Genomic DNA, 15,802 nt, shown 5'->3' with positions numbered 1-15,802 from the left:
TGCTGCTTTACTCAATAGTGTTAAGCAGATGTATACCATGCTTCAGCAGCACAAAAGCCAAATATTTGCAGCCAGTGTGCACTGCTAAATAACATTGCATCAAATTATTTTAGTCTATCATATATTTGTACTGACTAAACAGTCAGATTTACATTTCTAAACTATTGTTGCACTCTGGTTTATTCAACTCCATTTTAAAAACATAGTAAAATGAGTTTCTCCAAATAAATTACTTCAGGAAATTGTATAGAAACGGAGACATGCTATATATGACCAAAGTTTTGTCTGACCCACAGGTGTAGGCCTTGCAGTCTTTGACCACATTTAATGAACTATTTTTGAACCATTAAACAAGAAAGTAAAAGTTCATATGGTAAGACTGGTAGAGGGCAGTAATTTATGATAGTTTGATAAATGGAAATTAAATTGTGAATCACAAAACTTAAGAAATGCATTAAGTTAGCAGTTTATCAAGTGTCCAAGAACAAAAGGTATAGAATTTGCATAAACAAAAAGCCCAATTATTATAAAGTCAACTCGACTCATCGTCAACCTCATTTTTTGAATTCTATTCAAAATATCTAACTACAATATTGTATTTATAGTCTATTAATAATACTATGTCATTGTTTCTATATGATTTCCAGGAATATAATTTGCTCTCCCAATCTACCTCCAGAATCAAGTTTATTGATGAATTATATTCCTGGAAACCATATAGAAAAAATTACCTATTTGTATACATTTAAGACACACATAAATGTGGGCTCTGTAGTCTTTGACCATACTTAAATAAACAATTTCAGAACTATTTAACAAACCAAAAAACAAAAGAATAACGATATGGTTGTAAGAACGGTAGAGGGCAGTAATTCACAATTATAGTTTCAAATCAGCCTAAATTATAAACAGAAGAACCGCAATATTCTCGCGAGATTAAGCGGCACCGGAGAGAAGTCAACGTTCGTAGTTTATGGTGCGAAAAAGACGTTGAAAAAATATCTTCGTGTAGAGAACCTGTTTTACCAGTACAAAGAAAGTCGCACATGTTTGAATATGTAAGGGAAAACATTACAACATTGGTACTATAACCCGAAAAGTGCGGATGGTTTTAGAGAAGAAGTGGAGATGCTGCCGGCACGCTAGCATGCTGTAGTTGAGTTAATGCTAAAGCTAGCTTCGTCTGGGAAAACGTGAGCAACATTTCATTTTCGAGCATTTTTTTTAAAGACGGGTTTTTAGTCACATATTTTTAAAAATGAAGTGTCACTACGAAATGCTGGGCGTGAAACGAGACGCAGGAGACGACGAATTAAAGAAATCGTATCGTAGATTGGCATTGAAATGGCATCCAGGTACGTTGTAGTAGATAATGACATGTCTGTTAGCTGGTGTTTTGAAAAACACGTGAATGCTACACGTTAAAGAAATCCGGAATTTCATTTGGGCTTTGTGTTTTTGTTGTGCGTACATGAGATTAAAGTGATAATTATTGGACATTTGAAGTTATTATTATGATCTGTAATGAGCACTTGGGTTTTGTAGCTATGGGATTTATCATAATAAAATAATGAATGGTTGTCTTCATTTTCTCTGGGTTAAGTATATTATAGGGAGACCCACTTCTTCAAGATGACAAACCATCACGAGCCAGTTTACAACATTTACACAATTTCTTGCATAATTAAGATTATAGTTGAATTATGACTGGTTATTGAGTTATCAGTTTCAATGTAATGTTAATGAAAATAAGCGTTTCTAATTTTAAGCTTCTTAAACTGTGAAAGCTTTCTGGTTTCTTTGCTCCATATAAGAAATCATATGTGTGTGTGTGTATATATATGTATATATATGTGTATATGTCATTGTGTTTTTATTAGTTTTTGCATTATCTAACAGTTTCTTCATCACTGTAACCACCTGCACACTGATAACCCAGGTCCCTATTACAGTCAGCAATGGAAACAATGTAAAAATAAACTGGACAGAAAAGTCTTTTAAAACTCTGTGCCAGTTGACCTCAGTGGAGAGAATTAAAAAATAGGCCAGTTTACAGAGCCTTTGAAAAGTTTGTTTACAGCTGTGATTTTGGTCTGAATTTTCCAGATAAAAACTTGGACAATGCAGAGGAAGCGGCTGAGCATTTCAAGCTGATTCAGGCAGCATATGAGGTCCTGAGTGATCCACAGGAGAGGGCTTGGTTTGTACTCATTTCTTTCAGCACTACTTGGGGGGGGGGGGGGGGGATCTCTAAACCTTTTATGTGGAGCAGTGTGGGTTGTCTTTGTCTCAACAGGTATGACAATCACAGGGAAGCTCTGCTTAAAGGAGGACTGAGTGGGGACTATGAAGATGACAGCATTGACCTCCTACAGTACTTTACTGTCACTTGTTACTCGGGCTATGGCAATGATGAGAAGGTAAGTGTTTGTGTTCCCGATGGGCAACTTGTTGCCCTGTATGCACAAACATCAAACATTAAAACCTAGGCAGAACTTGCTGAGATGGTTCAGGGTTATTCCTCTATCGTTTGAAGCATTGTGGGGGACAGAAATATAAATTTTGCTTGCAGCGCAGAATATTTATTTTCTCCTTTAATAATTGTTTTATTTCGCCTATATTGTCTTTCCAGGGTTTTTACACTGTCTACAGAAGTCTGTTTGAGTCCATTGCTAAGGAGGAAATGGAGAGCGGCAAAGTGGAAGATGAGGAAGACGAGGAGTTTCCTTCTTTTGGAGAGTCTGAGAGTGACTATGACACTGTAAGTTTCTTACGGCGCGTTTCCACCGGCTCTACTCGCCTTGCCTCGCCACGGCACAGTTTAAGTAGTGTTTCCACTAGCATATACCTGGCGAGGTTCCAAAAGCGTGCTAAGTAGGTACTATGCAATGATTGGTCAGACTGCCGGCCACTGACTGGGTGTCATGTCAGATGTGGGTTGATCTCCAACAACTACCAGGAGTCTGGTGTAAAGTCACTAGTCACTGTGTGTCTGTGTGCGTAGGTACCATTTTTTTGTAGTGGATATGCAACCTGTGCCGTGGCGAGGCCAGAAGAGCCGGTGGAAATATGCCATTATAATACTTATTTTGAAGGGTTGTAATTACATTTGGTCACACAAATACATTAGTCTATTCAGCTGTAACAAGATTATAATATCGATGGTGATGTAGTGGCGGGTGGTGGTGAGGGTTTTTTACCAGGATAATGTTTTCAAACGGTTTGTGTTTCCACATCACAGGTAGTGCACGTGTTTTATGGCTACTGGCAGAGCTTCTGCACACGTAAAAACTTTGCCTGGAAGGAGGAGTACGATACGAGACAGGCCTCCAACCGCTGGGAGAAAAGAGCCATGGAAAAAGACAACAAGAAGACCAGAGAGAAGGCTCGCAAGGAGCGCAATGAACTGGTGCGGCAACTTGTCGCGTTTGTCCGCAAGCGCGACCGACGTGTGCAGAACCACAGGAAGCTGGTGGAGGAGCAGAACGCTGAGAAGGTCAAGAAGATGGAGGAGCTGAGGCGGAAGCAGAAGCTGAGCCAGGCCAAGTGAGTCGTGGATGGATGTTCGGAATGAATGTGTTAATATTATATTTTCCCGTTTCCTCTTCTTTCCACTCACAATGCTGTATTTTGTTGTATGTCCACTCAAGACTGGCAGAGGAGTATAAGGAGCAGAGTTGGGCCGCCATGTCTGAACTGGAGAAGGAGCTGCAGCAGATGGAGGCTCAGTACGGAGAGGAATTTGGAGATGCATCAGAAAGTGAAGAAGAAGAACAGGACATAGAGACACAAGAGAAGAACAGTGAAGAGGGAGGAGGTCAGTGAGGAATTGACTAAAGGTTTTTCTTTGCAGCACTGTCCGATGGGGAAACTTGACAACATTGCCATCCTCATTGTCTTCATCTTGGGTCACTTATTTTTTTAGGTTAGGAGTTTATTTAAGCAGGTGAATCCACTCCTGAAACCTTTTTTGTGAGAACTTGTCTGTGGTTTGACTCATATTCCCACCTGTTGCAGCCTTTTCAGTTTGTTATCATTGTGTTTTTATTAGTTTTGCATTATCTAGCAGTTTCTTCGTCACTGTAACCACCTGCACACTGATAACCCAGGTCTCTATTACAGTCAGCAATGGAAACAATATAAAAATAAACTGGACAGAAAAGTCTTTTGAAACTTGTATGTGTCGCAAAGTACATCAAAACAAAGTAAACACACTAACTGTGCCAACTGACCTTTGCATTAATATTCATTCACAGATGCAGACCAGCCTGATGGAGACGACTTGACAATCGATTATTATGACGACCTGTACTGTCCAGCCTGTGATAAATCTTTCAAATCAGATAAAGCGTGAGTAATATATTATACAGCACACAGGCCGAACATTGATGTTTGTATGAGTTGCTAATGAAATATTCAATGCATATCCCTGATTCTTCAGCATGTGACTCAAATTGGAATACTCCATACATCTTAATCTGGTTATAAATGATTCAAAATATAAGATGCAAAAAGACTCGATTAATGTATGTATGTATATATGTATATGTATATGTATATGTATGTATGTATGTATATATATATGTATGTGTGTTTATATCTATATGTGTATATATATATGTATGTGTGTTTATATCTATATGTGTGTATATATATGTATGTATATGTATGTGTATATATATATATATATATATATGTATATATATGTATGAATATATATGTATATATATATATATGTGTGTATGTGTGTGTGTGTGTGTGTGTGTGTATATATACAGTTCAGACGTCCAAAACGGTGTCCAATTATAAAATATGAAAATGAAAAGGGTTTTTGGATGTTACAGGTTAGAGATTTTTCCACCTTAAATTGAATCTGGACAGAAAAAAAAAAAAAAACTTGAATGAGTGAGTTGAATAAATGACTGCATTTATTTGTGAGTACAGTTTTATGCACTTAAATCTGTTTGGTTTTCTCCTACAGAATGAAAAATCATGAAAAGTCTAAAAAGCATCGGGAGATGGTGGCGTTACTACGGCAACAGCTGGAGGAGGAGGAGGATTCGCTTGGTTTGAACTGTGACAAGGAGGAAGGAAAAGAGGAAAATGGGCAAGAAGAAGGGGAGGAGGAAGAGGAGGAAGAAGAAGAGGAGGAAAAGCCAAGACAAAAGTATGAAGCTAAATTGACTTTTTTTACCTTATTAGTATTTGGTAATTGATTTGTTTTTAACTGCCATTTTTCATTCCTACGACACAGGCTGTCCAAAAAACAGAAGAGGAAGAAGAAACAGAAGGAAGTAGATCATGTGAGTGAGACATCTTCTATCGTGAAAGAGTCCACTTGGTGTCAGCAAAGAGACACTTGCTTAAAAACCTTCTCTTCTCTGCACAGCAGAGTGCTCCAAAGGAAGAGGAGAAGGAGGAGAAACCAACACTCAGCAACTGTGAGGAAGATGTTCCCGACACGCCTGCGCCTGACGCCACAGAAGCAGAGAAGCAGGACGATCTCCCTTCCACGGAAGTCAAGAGGTCAGTTTCTTCAGCTGGTCACACATAGAGCACTTTAATTTATTAATTTATTTCAGACGCATAGGACCGTGTCAACATGAAAAAGAAATAAAATAGATCACAACCTAACATCTTTTCTAATGTTTCCAGAGACAGGAGGAGAGTAGTTCATTGTGTCACTTTTTGTCGGTTCACTATGGTGACAACATTTCTGACGAATCCTGGTATTTTATTAATTACTAAAAAGTATATTAGTCATGGCAATTTTCAAACCCTACAACATTGGAATGACCAATTGGATGGTTTGTAATACTTTAAATATAAATGTGCATTTTTATGTTGGAAATCTTTCGGTTACTCTAGGCCAGGGGTGGCCAACCACTCAGAGACTAAGAGCCACATTTTTTATGGTGTTACTGCAAAGAGCCACATCATACGCACGGGCACACATGAACATCCCCCCCATCCCTGTCCCTCACACACACAGACAGACCTCTGCTCAGCCAGATTTACTGTAAATGTCACACACCAACGACATGACAGAATGGCTTGCCATTTTGTTCAACAAAAAAATAGAATAGAATAGAATAGAATGCCTTTATTGTCATTGCATTAAAAATACAACGAAATTGTAGCGCTGCTCCAGTAAAGTGCTTAGCCACACATAAAAACAACAATCAGCATAAACATGTCATTCACACAATCAAACACACATTACAAATATAAATAGTGCAGTGTTAAAAAAAAGGATAAATAACCAATAATAAAAGCCTTGATTAACGTGAATTCTCGTGATTTTTGTGACCGTTTAACTCTCCCATGCTGTTAAAAACGTCCTGTGTTTCATCTTTGTATTTTCGTTTTGCTGTGCATTTTTTCCCTGACATTTCCTGTGCGAACTTGACACAAATTGTTTACTGAACAATGAGGTTTTCCCTCGTGCATGTGCGCGTTTGATATTGAATTAAGGCGAACATAGGTACACATACATGAAAAAAAAAAAAACACGAACTCAAGAGCCACATGAAACTAGGCAAAGAGCCGCATGCGGCTCGGGAGCCACAGGTTGGCCAGACCTGCTCTAGGCGCTCTGATGCATTTTATTCTGTCTATTGAATTCTCACCATTAATGTTGCATACATCTGCTAACCAGAATGCTGGGATTATCAGCTGTGTGTCCGTTTGCATGTTGTCGTTGTACTCAAAGGATATCCGGCCAATAACTTGTCTGTTACCACTTCATTTGGAGAAATCTGGGCCCCCTATCAAAAGCCTATCACCAGTCACTGTGAAAATGTCTACTGTGCACTGTATACACTGCATTGCATGTTGATGATGATGATGATGATGTGCCTCAGCAGCTCTGGGAAGACGAAGGGAAAGAAGGGAGGAGGAAAAGACAAACCAAAGAACGTCAAGTCAAACACAGGAGAAGAGCCCCAGGTTTGAACAGTGATTTACATCGTTTTTATTGCAAGAAAATGTCTTAAATATACGGCTGATACATGAACTGAATCAGATAACTGCATATTTTAGCCTTAAATACTCCAATGATTTGCCTGTTTACATACTCATTCATACTATCGTATGTCTCGCACACACAGCTAGAATTGCTGTGTTTCCATGATGGTACAGTTCGGTTTGGGTTGTTAAAGTCCAAGGTCAGGTTTGTGCTTTGACTGAGAACCGTACCTTTTGTAGACCGTAGTCATGTTTATGATGACTATATATATGAATATAACATTCAGTTTATAAACTTCAATAAGAAAGAGTGCCGTGCTGTCCTGAACCGAACTGTTCCTCTCTGTGGAAACACGGCTTATATAGCATATGAACATTAAGACTGCAGTTCTGATTAGCGCATGACCTGCTCTGCCTCCTGAGGCTCAGCTGCTCCCACACTTTGAAACGTGACGTTTCCCCATGTCGTCCTCCAGAATGAAGTAAACCTGCGCTGTGTGACCTGTAACTACGAGTTCCCCACAAGGAATAAGCTGTTTGACCACCTGAAGGCCAGTGGCCATGCCAGCGCTGTCTCTGCAAGCAGCTCTGTGAGCAGGAGCAAAAAGGACAAGAAGAAAAACAGATAACACAACTTTGATTTTGTGCTGATGAACCTGAAAGAGAGTTTGCTCACATAGAAACACTGGAAAAACAAAATGCTGAAAGATGAGGATGAACTAAAGCAACTGAAAGTCCACTTCATTGGATCGAGTCTTCCAGCGTTGAAGAGCTGACCCCTTTTTTTTTTTTTTCTTTCATAGTCACCTCATGAATACAATGTCAGCTGTTTCTCCGATTTAGAGATCGTCTGTCTGTGTCTACCATGAACAGCTCTGTAGCGGTATGACTGCATTATTTATATATATATACATACATAAATAAATGTGGTAATGCACGTTGGTATTTATACAACTTTGGGTTTTTATTGATGCTTCAGTCAATCTTTATATAATACTTTTCATACAAAGAAAATGTAACACAACATCCCCCCCCCCCCACTCACACACACACACGCACACCTCAATATACACATACACTTTTTGAGACCAGTTGAAAAAAAAAAAAAAAGTAGTGCTTCAAAATGCAAAAAGAAGATTTTTTTACTACGCAATGTACTGCAAACGACCATTAAACTGAAATAGGCTGTTCATCAGCTGATCAAAAGTTTAAGTCCACAGCCTTTAAAAGCCTAAATCTTTGCAAAAATGTGGATTCAGTGCCATTTTCTGTCTGGTATCCACACTGTTATGACCTCCTGAAGCACTACTTAGAACCTTCTTAAGATCCAACAGTGCAAAATGTACATTCTTGCAATTTTTCAACTGGTCTTCAAATTTTTGATCAGGAGTGTATGTGTATATAAATAGATGATAGTAAAACATGGATACAAATAAAATTGATATAATAAATGAAAATGATATAAATGTGCTTAAATAGAAAGGGAATTCTAAATGGGTCAGTCAGGCCAAACTTAAAAACGGTGTTCTGTCTGATGCTTTTTTCATTATTGGAAACAAAGTGCACACAATTCAATTTAATTAAATAATTAGTACTTTAATATATATATATGTGTATATATGTATATATATATGTATATATAGTATATATATACATAGTAAATAACATTGTTTAGTTATAACAAAATCATCAATCCAAATTAGTAATAAATACATATATAAAAACTGCCTTCTGTATTAAGTAATTAAAATATCAAGCAAAAACCAGCTAAATGGACCCCTGCATAGGTAAATAATATATAATGACAATTATTGTCAATAATTGTTTTTTAAAAAATCCCTTTTTGACCAAAGTAAACAGATTTTCTGAAGTAAATACCATGTTCTACAGATTCGAATGAGTTGTAGTTGCTATTGAGCTCTAGAATTGACTTGTTATATTTAATTTATTGTACTTGGATCAAAAATCTAAAAGGGGAAGTTCCTAGGTAAGACAGAGGTTCATCAGTGCTTTGTGATGAAGTCTGAATATGCATGTTTTTATATATATCTTTCACACTCTGTCACAGTTTAGGACTAGTAGACTAGAAGTATTTAGCATTTAACTGCAGTAAAATGACGTTTCATCTACTCCAGTTATCACGGCAGTGTTTTCGAGTAGACATTAGAGATTCACTGTTGCCTTAAGGTTAATGGTTAAATGTGTCACTGCTGAACTTTGATCCTGGCACAGCTCTGCACTCAGTCCTTCATGTGAGGAGAACGAGCTCACACCTCGCTCCACTCACTGCTGCCTGAAAGTCCCGGTTTAAAAAGTTCCCCCGAAAAAAGGAAAACCTGGAGTACATATTTCCAACTATCTGAAATAAGCTGAATTTCAGTAAATGACACCTCATGGTTTAAATGTTGTACTGACTACAATTTATTTGGTCTTATTAGAGTCTTATTGGAGCTGTGAGTGTTTGCACAAAATGTGATTGATCCAATAGTTGAGGGATTTCACTATCTCTAACACCTGTCACCGTATCAGAAAAGAACTAATGGATCTAATAATAGAAATGAAAACATTATTTCTATAAAATCAGGTTCTCATCTTGTACAAAATATATCATCACAGCTTTATCACTAATAAAAAAAAATTTGTTTTCTTTTATGAGAATTAAAACAAAGACAAGTTGGCCCAGTTTAAATACCACACAGAAAAAACCTAGAGAGGACACGTAGAGGTCATAGTCATATTCACATCTTATATCACAAACATTGTTACATCCAAGTATGGCTGCAAAGGTAATGGCGGCGGTGGTCGTCGACGGAGAGTAATAATGACTCTCATCTTCTTTCCATGTAGCTGTGGATGCACTTGTTAAATACCGCCAGGAAAAAATCTGCATCTTCCATTGTGATGCACATTGGGGGTTTAATGCGGAACGTCTGAAAGGGTGAAACACAACAAATGGAAGCCAGGGTTATGGAATACAAACATACAAACTAACCTTTTCAAACTTGACAGCTCATTGCCATTTGCTGCACGTTCTGGCGCCTCAGCCTCAGAGGTGCCAGCTCAAGCGATGCGCCCTGAAAAGCAGCTTTCTGATGTTGAGTGTGTTTGAATACCTGTCCATAGAGCCCTCCTTTCCCTATCACGACTCCCATGTCCTTAACGTCCTCAAAGATCTCATTCATTGCCTCAGGAGAGAGTGGGTCCCTGCTGGCCTGTGGATGAAATGCTCAATGAGGCAGGATTGGGAGTAAAAATTAAAAACAGGGCATATACAGTAATTTAATCCAAAGTTTCCTATCGTAATCGTAAACAGGTATAATTTCAGTCAGTAGACAGTCTACTGGCGTACAGAATTCCAGTACAGCTTTGATTGGTCTGCTCACAATTAGAGATGCTCAGCGCTGCTCTGGGTAATGGTTAACAGATAACTGGGTTTATGCTGGACTGTGTTCTCAGGAGGCACACACACACACTTAACCAGTTCCTCATAATTTAGGTTTCGCCTCAATAGGACCATGAGGGCTAATGATCCTGACAAGGTCAGAGTTTAAAGAAGTACAAATACACACACACATACATATTGCACAAGCTTGTGAGGAATGTGAAGAGACCTGTTCAGCACCTTGTCTTTCACCATTTCAACCCCAATTTGCAGCCCTTTCCCACGGACATCGCCGATAATCTCGTACGTCTCTCTGAGTTTTGCCAACTCTGTCATCAGATGGGTGCCCACAACAAGACTGTTCTGCTGCATGCCTTCCTCTTTGATAGTCTGTTGAATAATAGTTTAACAGACAAGTTGTCAAATGTAGTTGCAGTAGTGATAAAACAGGAAATGGGATCAGTCAGAGCTCTCCTGTGCTGATATACAGGGCTGCTGGGAGAAGAGAGGATGAATTCTTACATCAAGCACTGATGAAGCAACGGCACAAGCTACCGGGTTCCCACCAAACGTGTTGAAGTGAAGTCCCTTGCCAAATGACGCTGCAATTTCTGGAAAGCAAACAAGTTCACACCTTCACCCACTGCTGCTTCAAATCAAACCATCATCCATAAGTGTAAGTCTTTAACTACACGCACAACAAAACACTTCCCGGAAGTGTCGATTTTTCATTTTCGTCTCTGCATAGATATGAGGCAAGGGCTGAAACTATATTTGGCAATTGAAGAAATAACCTCAAAATCAGCTCTCACTTTTCCCCCCTTATCTATACAGTAGTGTTCATCCAAACATTAAACACACATGGTTACATTCACATTACAAAACATCAGGGTTCTCAACCTGGGGGACACCAAGTGTCCAGTTTGGTCAGTAGGGGGCCATTCAAATGAAAGACAGACCTCAAAATAATAATATATATGATGATCGTTCACATCCTTTCAAAATAAAAGCTTTTGTTTTGATATGGAATGATAAATAGTTGACAAAATAAAAGCATTTATGACGCAATATGAATCTATCCATAAAAAAAACCATACAGAAATAACTCATTATAACTAATAACTTGCCACATGCAGCCCATGGGCCACCAGTTTGAGTTCATACCAGAAAATGTCCTAAAAAAGGTGACAAAATCACACCTGGTGTTGTAACAACAGCTCCCATCGGGAAGCCATTGCCAATGCCTTTGGCCATTGTAACCATATCAGGAATGACATCGTGTCCTTGGAAACCCCAGAAGTGGCTTCCTGTTCGCCCAAATCCCGTCTGCACCTGTTAAAAAGCACAAAGTAGATGAAAAAGTATATATACATTCTTTTAACAGGTGTGCTTAATCAACAAACACGCTGAAATACTTCAAAGTAGGGGTTTGTGAATGGGGACAATTTTTTTAAGAAGTTTAATCCACATATAATGTGTTCGTTCATTCATGGATACAAGTCGTCATTAAGTCCAGACACTAAAATCTAGAACAAAATAAAACATGAGTGTCAAACCTCGTCAGCAATGCAGACCCCTCCCCTCTCTCTCACGAGTTTATAAGCCTCCCTGAGGTAGTTTTTCGGGTACTGCACTGATCCACCGACTCCCTGTGTAATCCAAACACATCCATACGCAATAGTTACTTCTTACAGTTACAGTACATCTACGACATACAGTAGAAAACAGTTATAGTCAGTGTTTTTTAATATTTCTATGTCACAGCAGGATTTGGCACCTGAATGGGTTCCGCAAAGAACGCAGCAATTCGACTTGAGACACTAGTAGCAAACGTCTCTTTGAGTTGACCAATGTATTGTTCATTTGCCATGCAGTGACCTGTGGGATAAACACAGACAAATCATGCATACTAAGATTAAATCCTTCAGCATTTTGTTAATACATGTGAGACGCACTTATGAGTGGTATAATGTGGTATATGGTTTAATAAATGCCAAGAGATATGCTTTCATTTACCAACCTGTTTGTTGTTTGTTGTACTGACATTTTTCAGCTGTCAGTTGTTTGTGTTAATGTCGTGTAAATGTACAGATACAGATATGTTCCATTACCTGACCCAGGGTAACTAAAATTCCTGTAAACCGTGAAAGGTTAAAGGTAAAAGAGGTAAATGATCAACAGTGGGAGACACTGAACTTTATACTGGCAACTTGTGTGTCAGCTGCAGGGTTACACTAACCATGACTTACCATGACTTATACATATATACATACATATATATATATATATATATATATATATATATATATATATATATATATAAAATCCATTTTCACATGAAAGTGTTTATGCGAGTCTCTCTTCGGGTCAGTTTTTCTTATTGTTTTCAGGCTAAGATACATATACTTCTTCACCATTCATGTGCACAACACAAAAAACAAATGGAAGAAGCCAATTTCAGTGGTGTGTTGTTTATGTGTGTGTGTGTGTTGGGCTATGCATGCATGTGTTTGTGTACCTTGGGCACAGCTACAGTCTCTGATGGTCTGAACAGGGGAGTCCCTGCAGTGGCTTCCTCCCCAAAGACCTCTGAACACATCAGGACACATGGTCTGTTGACAGGGCAGTGAAGCGTTCAGCATCAGTCATGCAGCCATGAAACCGTACAAAGAAATCATTCAATTCTGTTAATCTAAAAGCAGAAAAAAAAAACTGAATGAAAATGTCATACGGAATAATATGCTAGTGTTGCGCCATGCCTGAGGCATCCTGTGTACCTAATAAAGTGGCTTGTGAATGTACATGACCATGTCATAAATTCACTTGTATTAAAATCAAAACAATACAGATGTTATGCTATTATATACATACATTTGTGCAGCCTGATGCAGTGGCACCAGGATATTTATACGCAGCGTTGGAAGTGAGACCCATTGCCTGTGGGCTGCCTCCGTGGTATGAGCCTCTGAAAGACACAAAAATATATTGGACTTTAATCCTACACGCAGCTTCTCTTAACAGCCTGGCTCTAATGTGTGATACACTGAAACATATGGGAATAGAATTTACACAAAGACATTTTAAATAAGATTTTGTGTCCTACTCATGCCTAAAAGAAAATGATTTTTAAAAACAATATTAAGTGAGAAAAACAATGCCTGTGAAATTTAATATTTAGCCTCACAGAAAAGTCGTCATTGCAGTCTTGTGTAACATCAGACACAACAATTTAAATGTACATTTTTCACACAAGGATGTTTTTTCCGTCTACTGACAACTCGTAAAACATTGTGTACCTGAAAGTGATGACGTCATAGTTGCCCGTGTAAAGTCGAGCCATCAGCATAGCCAGGTCATTGGCTTCTGAGCCACTGTTGGTCAGATATATCACCTTAATAGGGAAACGCCGAGAGGAAAACACTTTAATGTCATCGATCCAGAGTCTTGCAAATACTACAGAATACTTCAAAATGAAAATCAACCACCGAACCTTTAGAGGATCTGGGAGGTAGGAAGCTAGTTTCTCACAGTACTCGTGGAGAGAAGGATAGACGTAGAGGTTGGTTGCATGCCACAGTCTGTTCAGCTGCTGCTCTGCAGCTGCTGTTACTTTCCTGTAGATTATAAACAAATATGCCATTATTTTATCATCATTTTATAGCATTATTTTTCAGTAAAGGATATGAAAAATCTTACGGGTGGCAGTGGCCCACACTGACAGTTGCCACACCGGCAAACAAATCCAGATATCTCTTCCCATCCACGTCCCACATCCACTGCATGTGGCCTTGGTGGACAAACAGCGGGTTCTTATAGGAAGTCACCTTCATGGTCATGGGGTTACAGTTTCGTCTGCGAATCTCCATCATCCGCTCTTTGGACATTCCCTGAGCAGTCAAACAGTGTGCTGAAACTGTCACAGAGATAATGATGCTGCGAGCGACAGTGATGTGTTTTGTTTGTTTGTTTGTTTTTTACCTTGTATTCCTCTGGTTTGAAATTGCATGGAGGCATCGCTGGGATTTCTGTGGTAGAGTATTTGAAGGATGATTTCTGACATGATGCACCTGGGATACGATTGAAACAGTTGCTTATGAATGTTTAGATGGCAGGATTTAGGCTTTATCCACTATAGTAGTTTTTAATTTCACAAAAAAAATCAAACTAAAAACAAAAGAATAATAAAAACTATAATAAACATTTCAAAACTATTGTAACTCTGTCCACAATGCTCACGCTCGTACCAGCTGCAGTTGGATATACATAGAATCTCACAATCTTGTGAGAACATGGTTAGAGTCATCATACATGGACAATGAATGAATGAATGATCTCTTCGCAGTAAGAGAGCTGTCAGTGAGACATAACATGTTATTCACTGGGTCTAATAGTATAACAGCAGTGCAAAACAAACCTGCCTTCATGACAAATATTCTGCTAATTGATTATTTTGTAGAATGTGTTGCTGTTTAAATGAACTGCATCATACAGGGAGGTGTTTCTGTCATGTTATACAAGGAGTGGACAGTTGTGTACCTGCTTTGCTCTGCATTAAGTGGCATCTACCATTCTGATCAAGTCATTTTCTTTAATATCAGAATTCTGACTTTGTTCTCTTAAGAATTCAGAATTCTGAGCTTACTCTCAGAAGTTGATTTGTTTTTACATACTCTTCCGTAGTATATACATAACTGTAATACCTTTCAAAACATTATAAAAACTAATTTGTTAACTATAGACATGAAATGGACAAGTTTCAGCTTCGTGCACTATTTTTTTTTGGCAGCAGCACACACACACACACACACACACACACACACACACGTATTGTATCTAAAGACATGCTGCAGTCATTTCTGTTTTTATCATACTTGACCGCCTGTGTACTTTTAATAGTTACAACTTCTACGACTTTCGGTGAGTCTCCTTGGTAACTCACCGACTGCCAAGTGGAATTTGGCCGAAGTGAGGCGACAGCAGGAGAGTCGTGGTGAAAGTGCACAGCGGCCGCGAACGCAGGACAACATTTTCGACATGTTGTTGAGGCTCAGAGTGAATCACGTATGTCTCACTGTCAAGCAGCAGCAGCAGCAGAATGACAGACTGACAGACTGAGCTTCCTTCTCTCTGTCCCCCACAGTCCGAGGCTCCTCAGGAAAGCAGCCATTGGCTGTCCTAAAAGTCAATCAATAGTATGAATGACGTCACTGCCTAATTTGCATAATTTGCCATGCGTTTGCTGTCGGAGAGAGGAATAACGTCGTGGTAGAGACAAAAAAAAGTGAGTAAAAAAATACCCAATAGTGTTTAGAACTTTAAAGGAACTTCCTTCTGTTGTTGTTGTTGTTTTTTAATGTCAACCCTCCTCCTTTATCCGGGCCCACGGCAACACCCCCTGTTCGTTGAGGGGGGGTGTTTACGCGTTTACGTGTCTCAAAAAGTATGCAGAACCAA

General features: G+C 38.8%; 2 protein-coding genes across 3 annotated transcripts; one reads left to right on the top strand and one right to left on the bottom strand.

Annotated features, from left to right (window-relative positions):
- Positions 1-933: 933 nt before the first annotated feature.
- dnajc21 (DnaJ heat shock protein family (Hsp40) member C21) lies at positions 934-7,920 on the top strand. Of its 2 annotated transcripts, XM_058618258.1 has the most exons (12): positions 1,232-1,355; positions 2,107-2,200; positions 2,297-2,420; positions 2,633-2,761; positions 3,242-3,546; positions 3,651-3,817; positions 4,257-4,350; positions 4,982-5,167; positions 5,255-5,303; positions 5,390-5,526; positions 6,864-6,948; positions 7,443-7,920. In XM_058618258.1, the coding sequence occupies exons 1-12, from the start codon at positions 1,259-1,261 to the stop codon at positions 7,593-7,595; spliced, it is 1,620 nt and encodes a 539-aa protein (XP_058474241.1). In that variant the 5' UTR covers positions 1,232-1,258; the 3' UTR covers positions 7,596-7,920. The 2 variants fall into 2 exon arrangements, with proteins under 2 accessions (XP_058474240.1, XP_058474241.1); XM_058618257.1 differs by having other exon boundaries at positions 934-1,355; positions 5,255-5,526; positions 6,867-6,948; positions 7,443-7,586.
- agxt2 (alanine--glyoxylate aminotransferase 2) lies at positions 7,910-15,463 on the bottom strand. The gene is made up of 14 exons (XM_058618259.1): positions 15,288-15,463; positions 14,327-14,415; positions 14,045-14,235; positions 13,839-13,962; positions 13,645-13,739; positions 13,220-13,313; positions 12,867-12,960; positions 12,126-12,226; positions 11,905-11,997; positions 11,548-11,680; positions 10,871-10,959; positions 10,589-10,738; positions 10,080-10,178; positions 7,910-9,896 (listed from the first exon to the last, which is right to left on the bottom strand). Exons 1-14 carry the CDS (start codon positions 15,382-15,384, stop codon positions 9,795-9,797), a joined length of 1,551 nt encoding a protein of 516 aa, XP_058474242.1. The 5' UTR covers positions 15,385-15,463; the 3' UTR covers positions 7,910-9,794.
- Positions 15,464-15,802: the final 339 nt, after the last annotated feature.

Source organism: Solea solea, chromosome 19 (genome assembly GCF_958295425.1).
Source record: "Solea solea chromosome 19, fSolSol10.1, whole genome shotgun sequence".
Taxonomy (NCBI): domain Eukaryota; kingdom Metazoa; phylum Chordata; class Actinopteri; order Pleuronectiformes; family Soleidae; genus Solea; species Solea solea.
Note: the sequence above shows the minus strand (reverse complement) of the source record. Positions and strands in the feature narration are given on the sequence as shown.

Excerpts from the sequence above, each read along its gene's own strand:
- agxt2 (XM_058618259.1), bottom strand. The coding sequence starts at position 15,384 with ATGTCGAAAATGTTGTCCTGCGTTCGCGGCCGCTGTGCACTTTCACCA. Across the intron at positions 14,236-14,326 it reads TCAAACCAGAGGAATACAAG|GGAATGTCCAAAGAGCGGAT; the intron begins GTAAAAAACAAA and ends TTGACTGCTCAG. Across the intron at positions 10,739-10,870 it reads TTGCTTCATCAGTGCTTGAT|ACTATCAAAGAGGAAGGCAT; the intron begins GTAAGAATTCAT and ends ATTATTCAACAG.
- dnajc21 (XM_058618258.1), top strand. The coding sequence starts at position 1,259 with ATGAAGTGTCACTACGAAATGCTGGGCGTGAAACGAGACGCAGGAGAC. Across the intron at positions 3,547-3,650 it reads CAGAAGCTGAGCCAGGCCAA|ACTGGCAGAGGAGTATAAGG; the intron begins GTGAGTCGTGGA and ends TGTCCACTCAAG. Across the intron at positions 3,818-4,256 it reads GAACAGTGAAGAGGGAGGAG|ATGCAGACCAGCCTGATGGA; the intron begins GTCAGTGAGGAA and ends ATTCATTCACAG.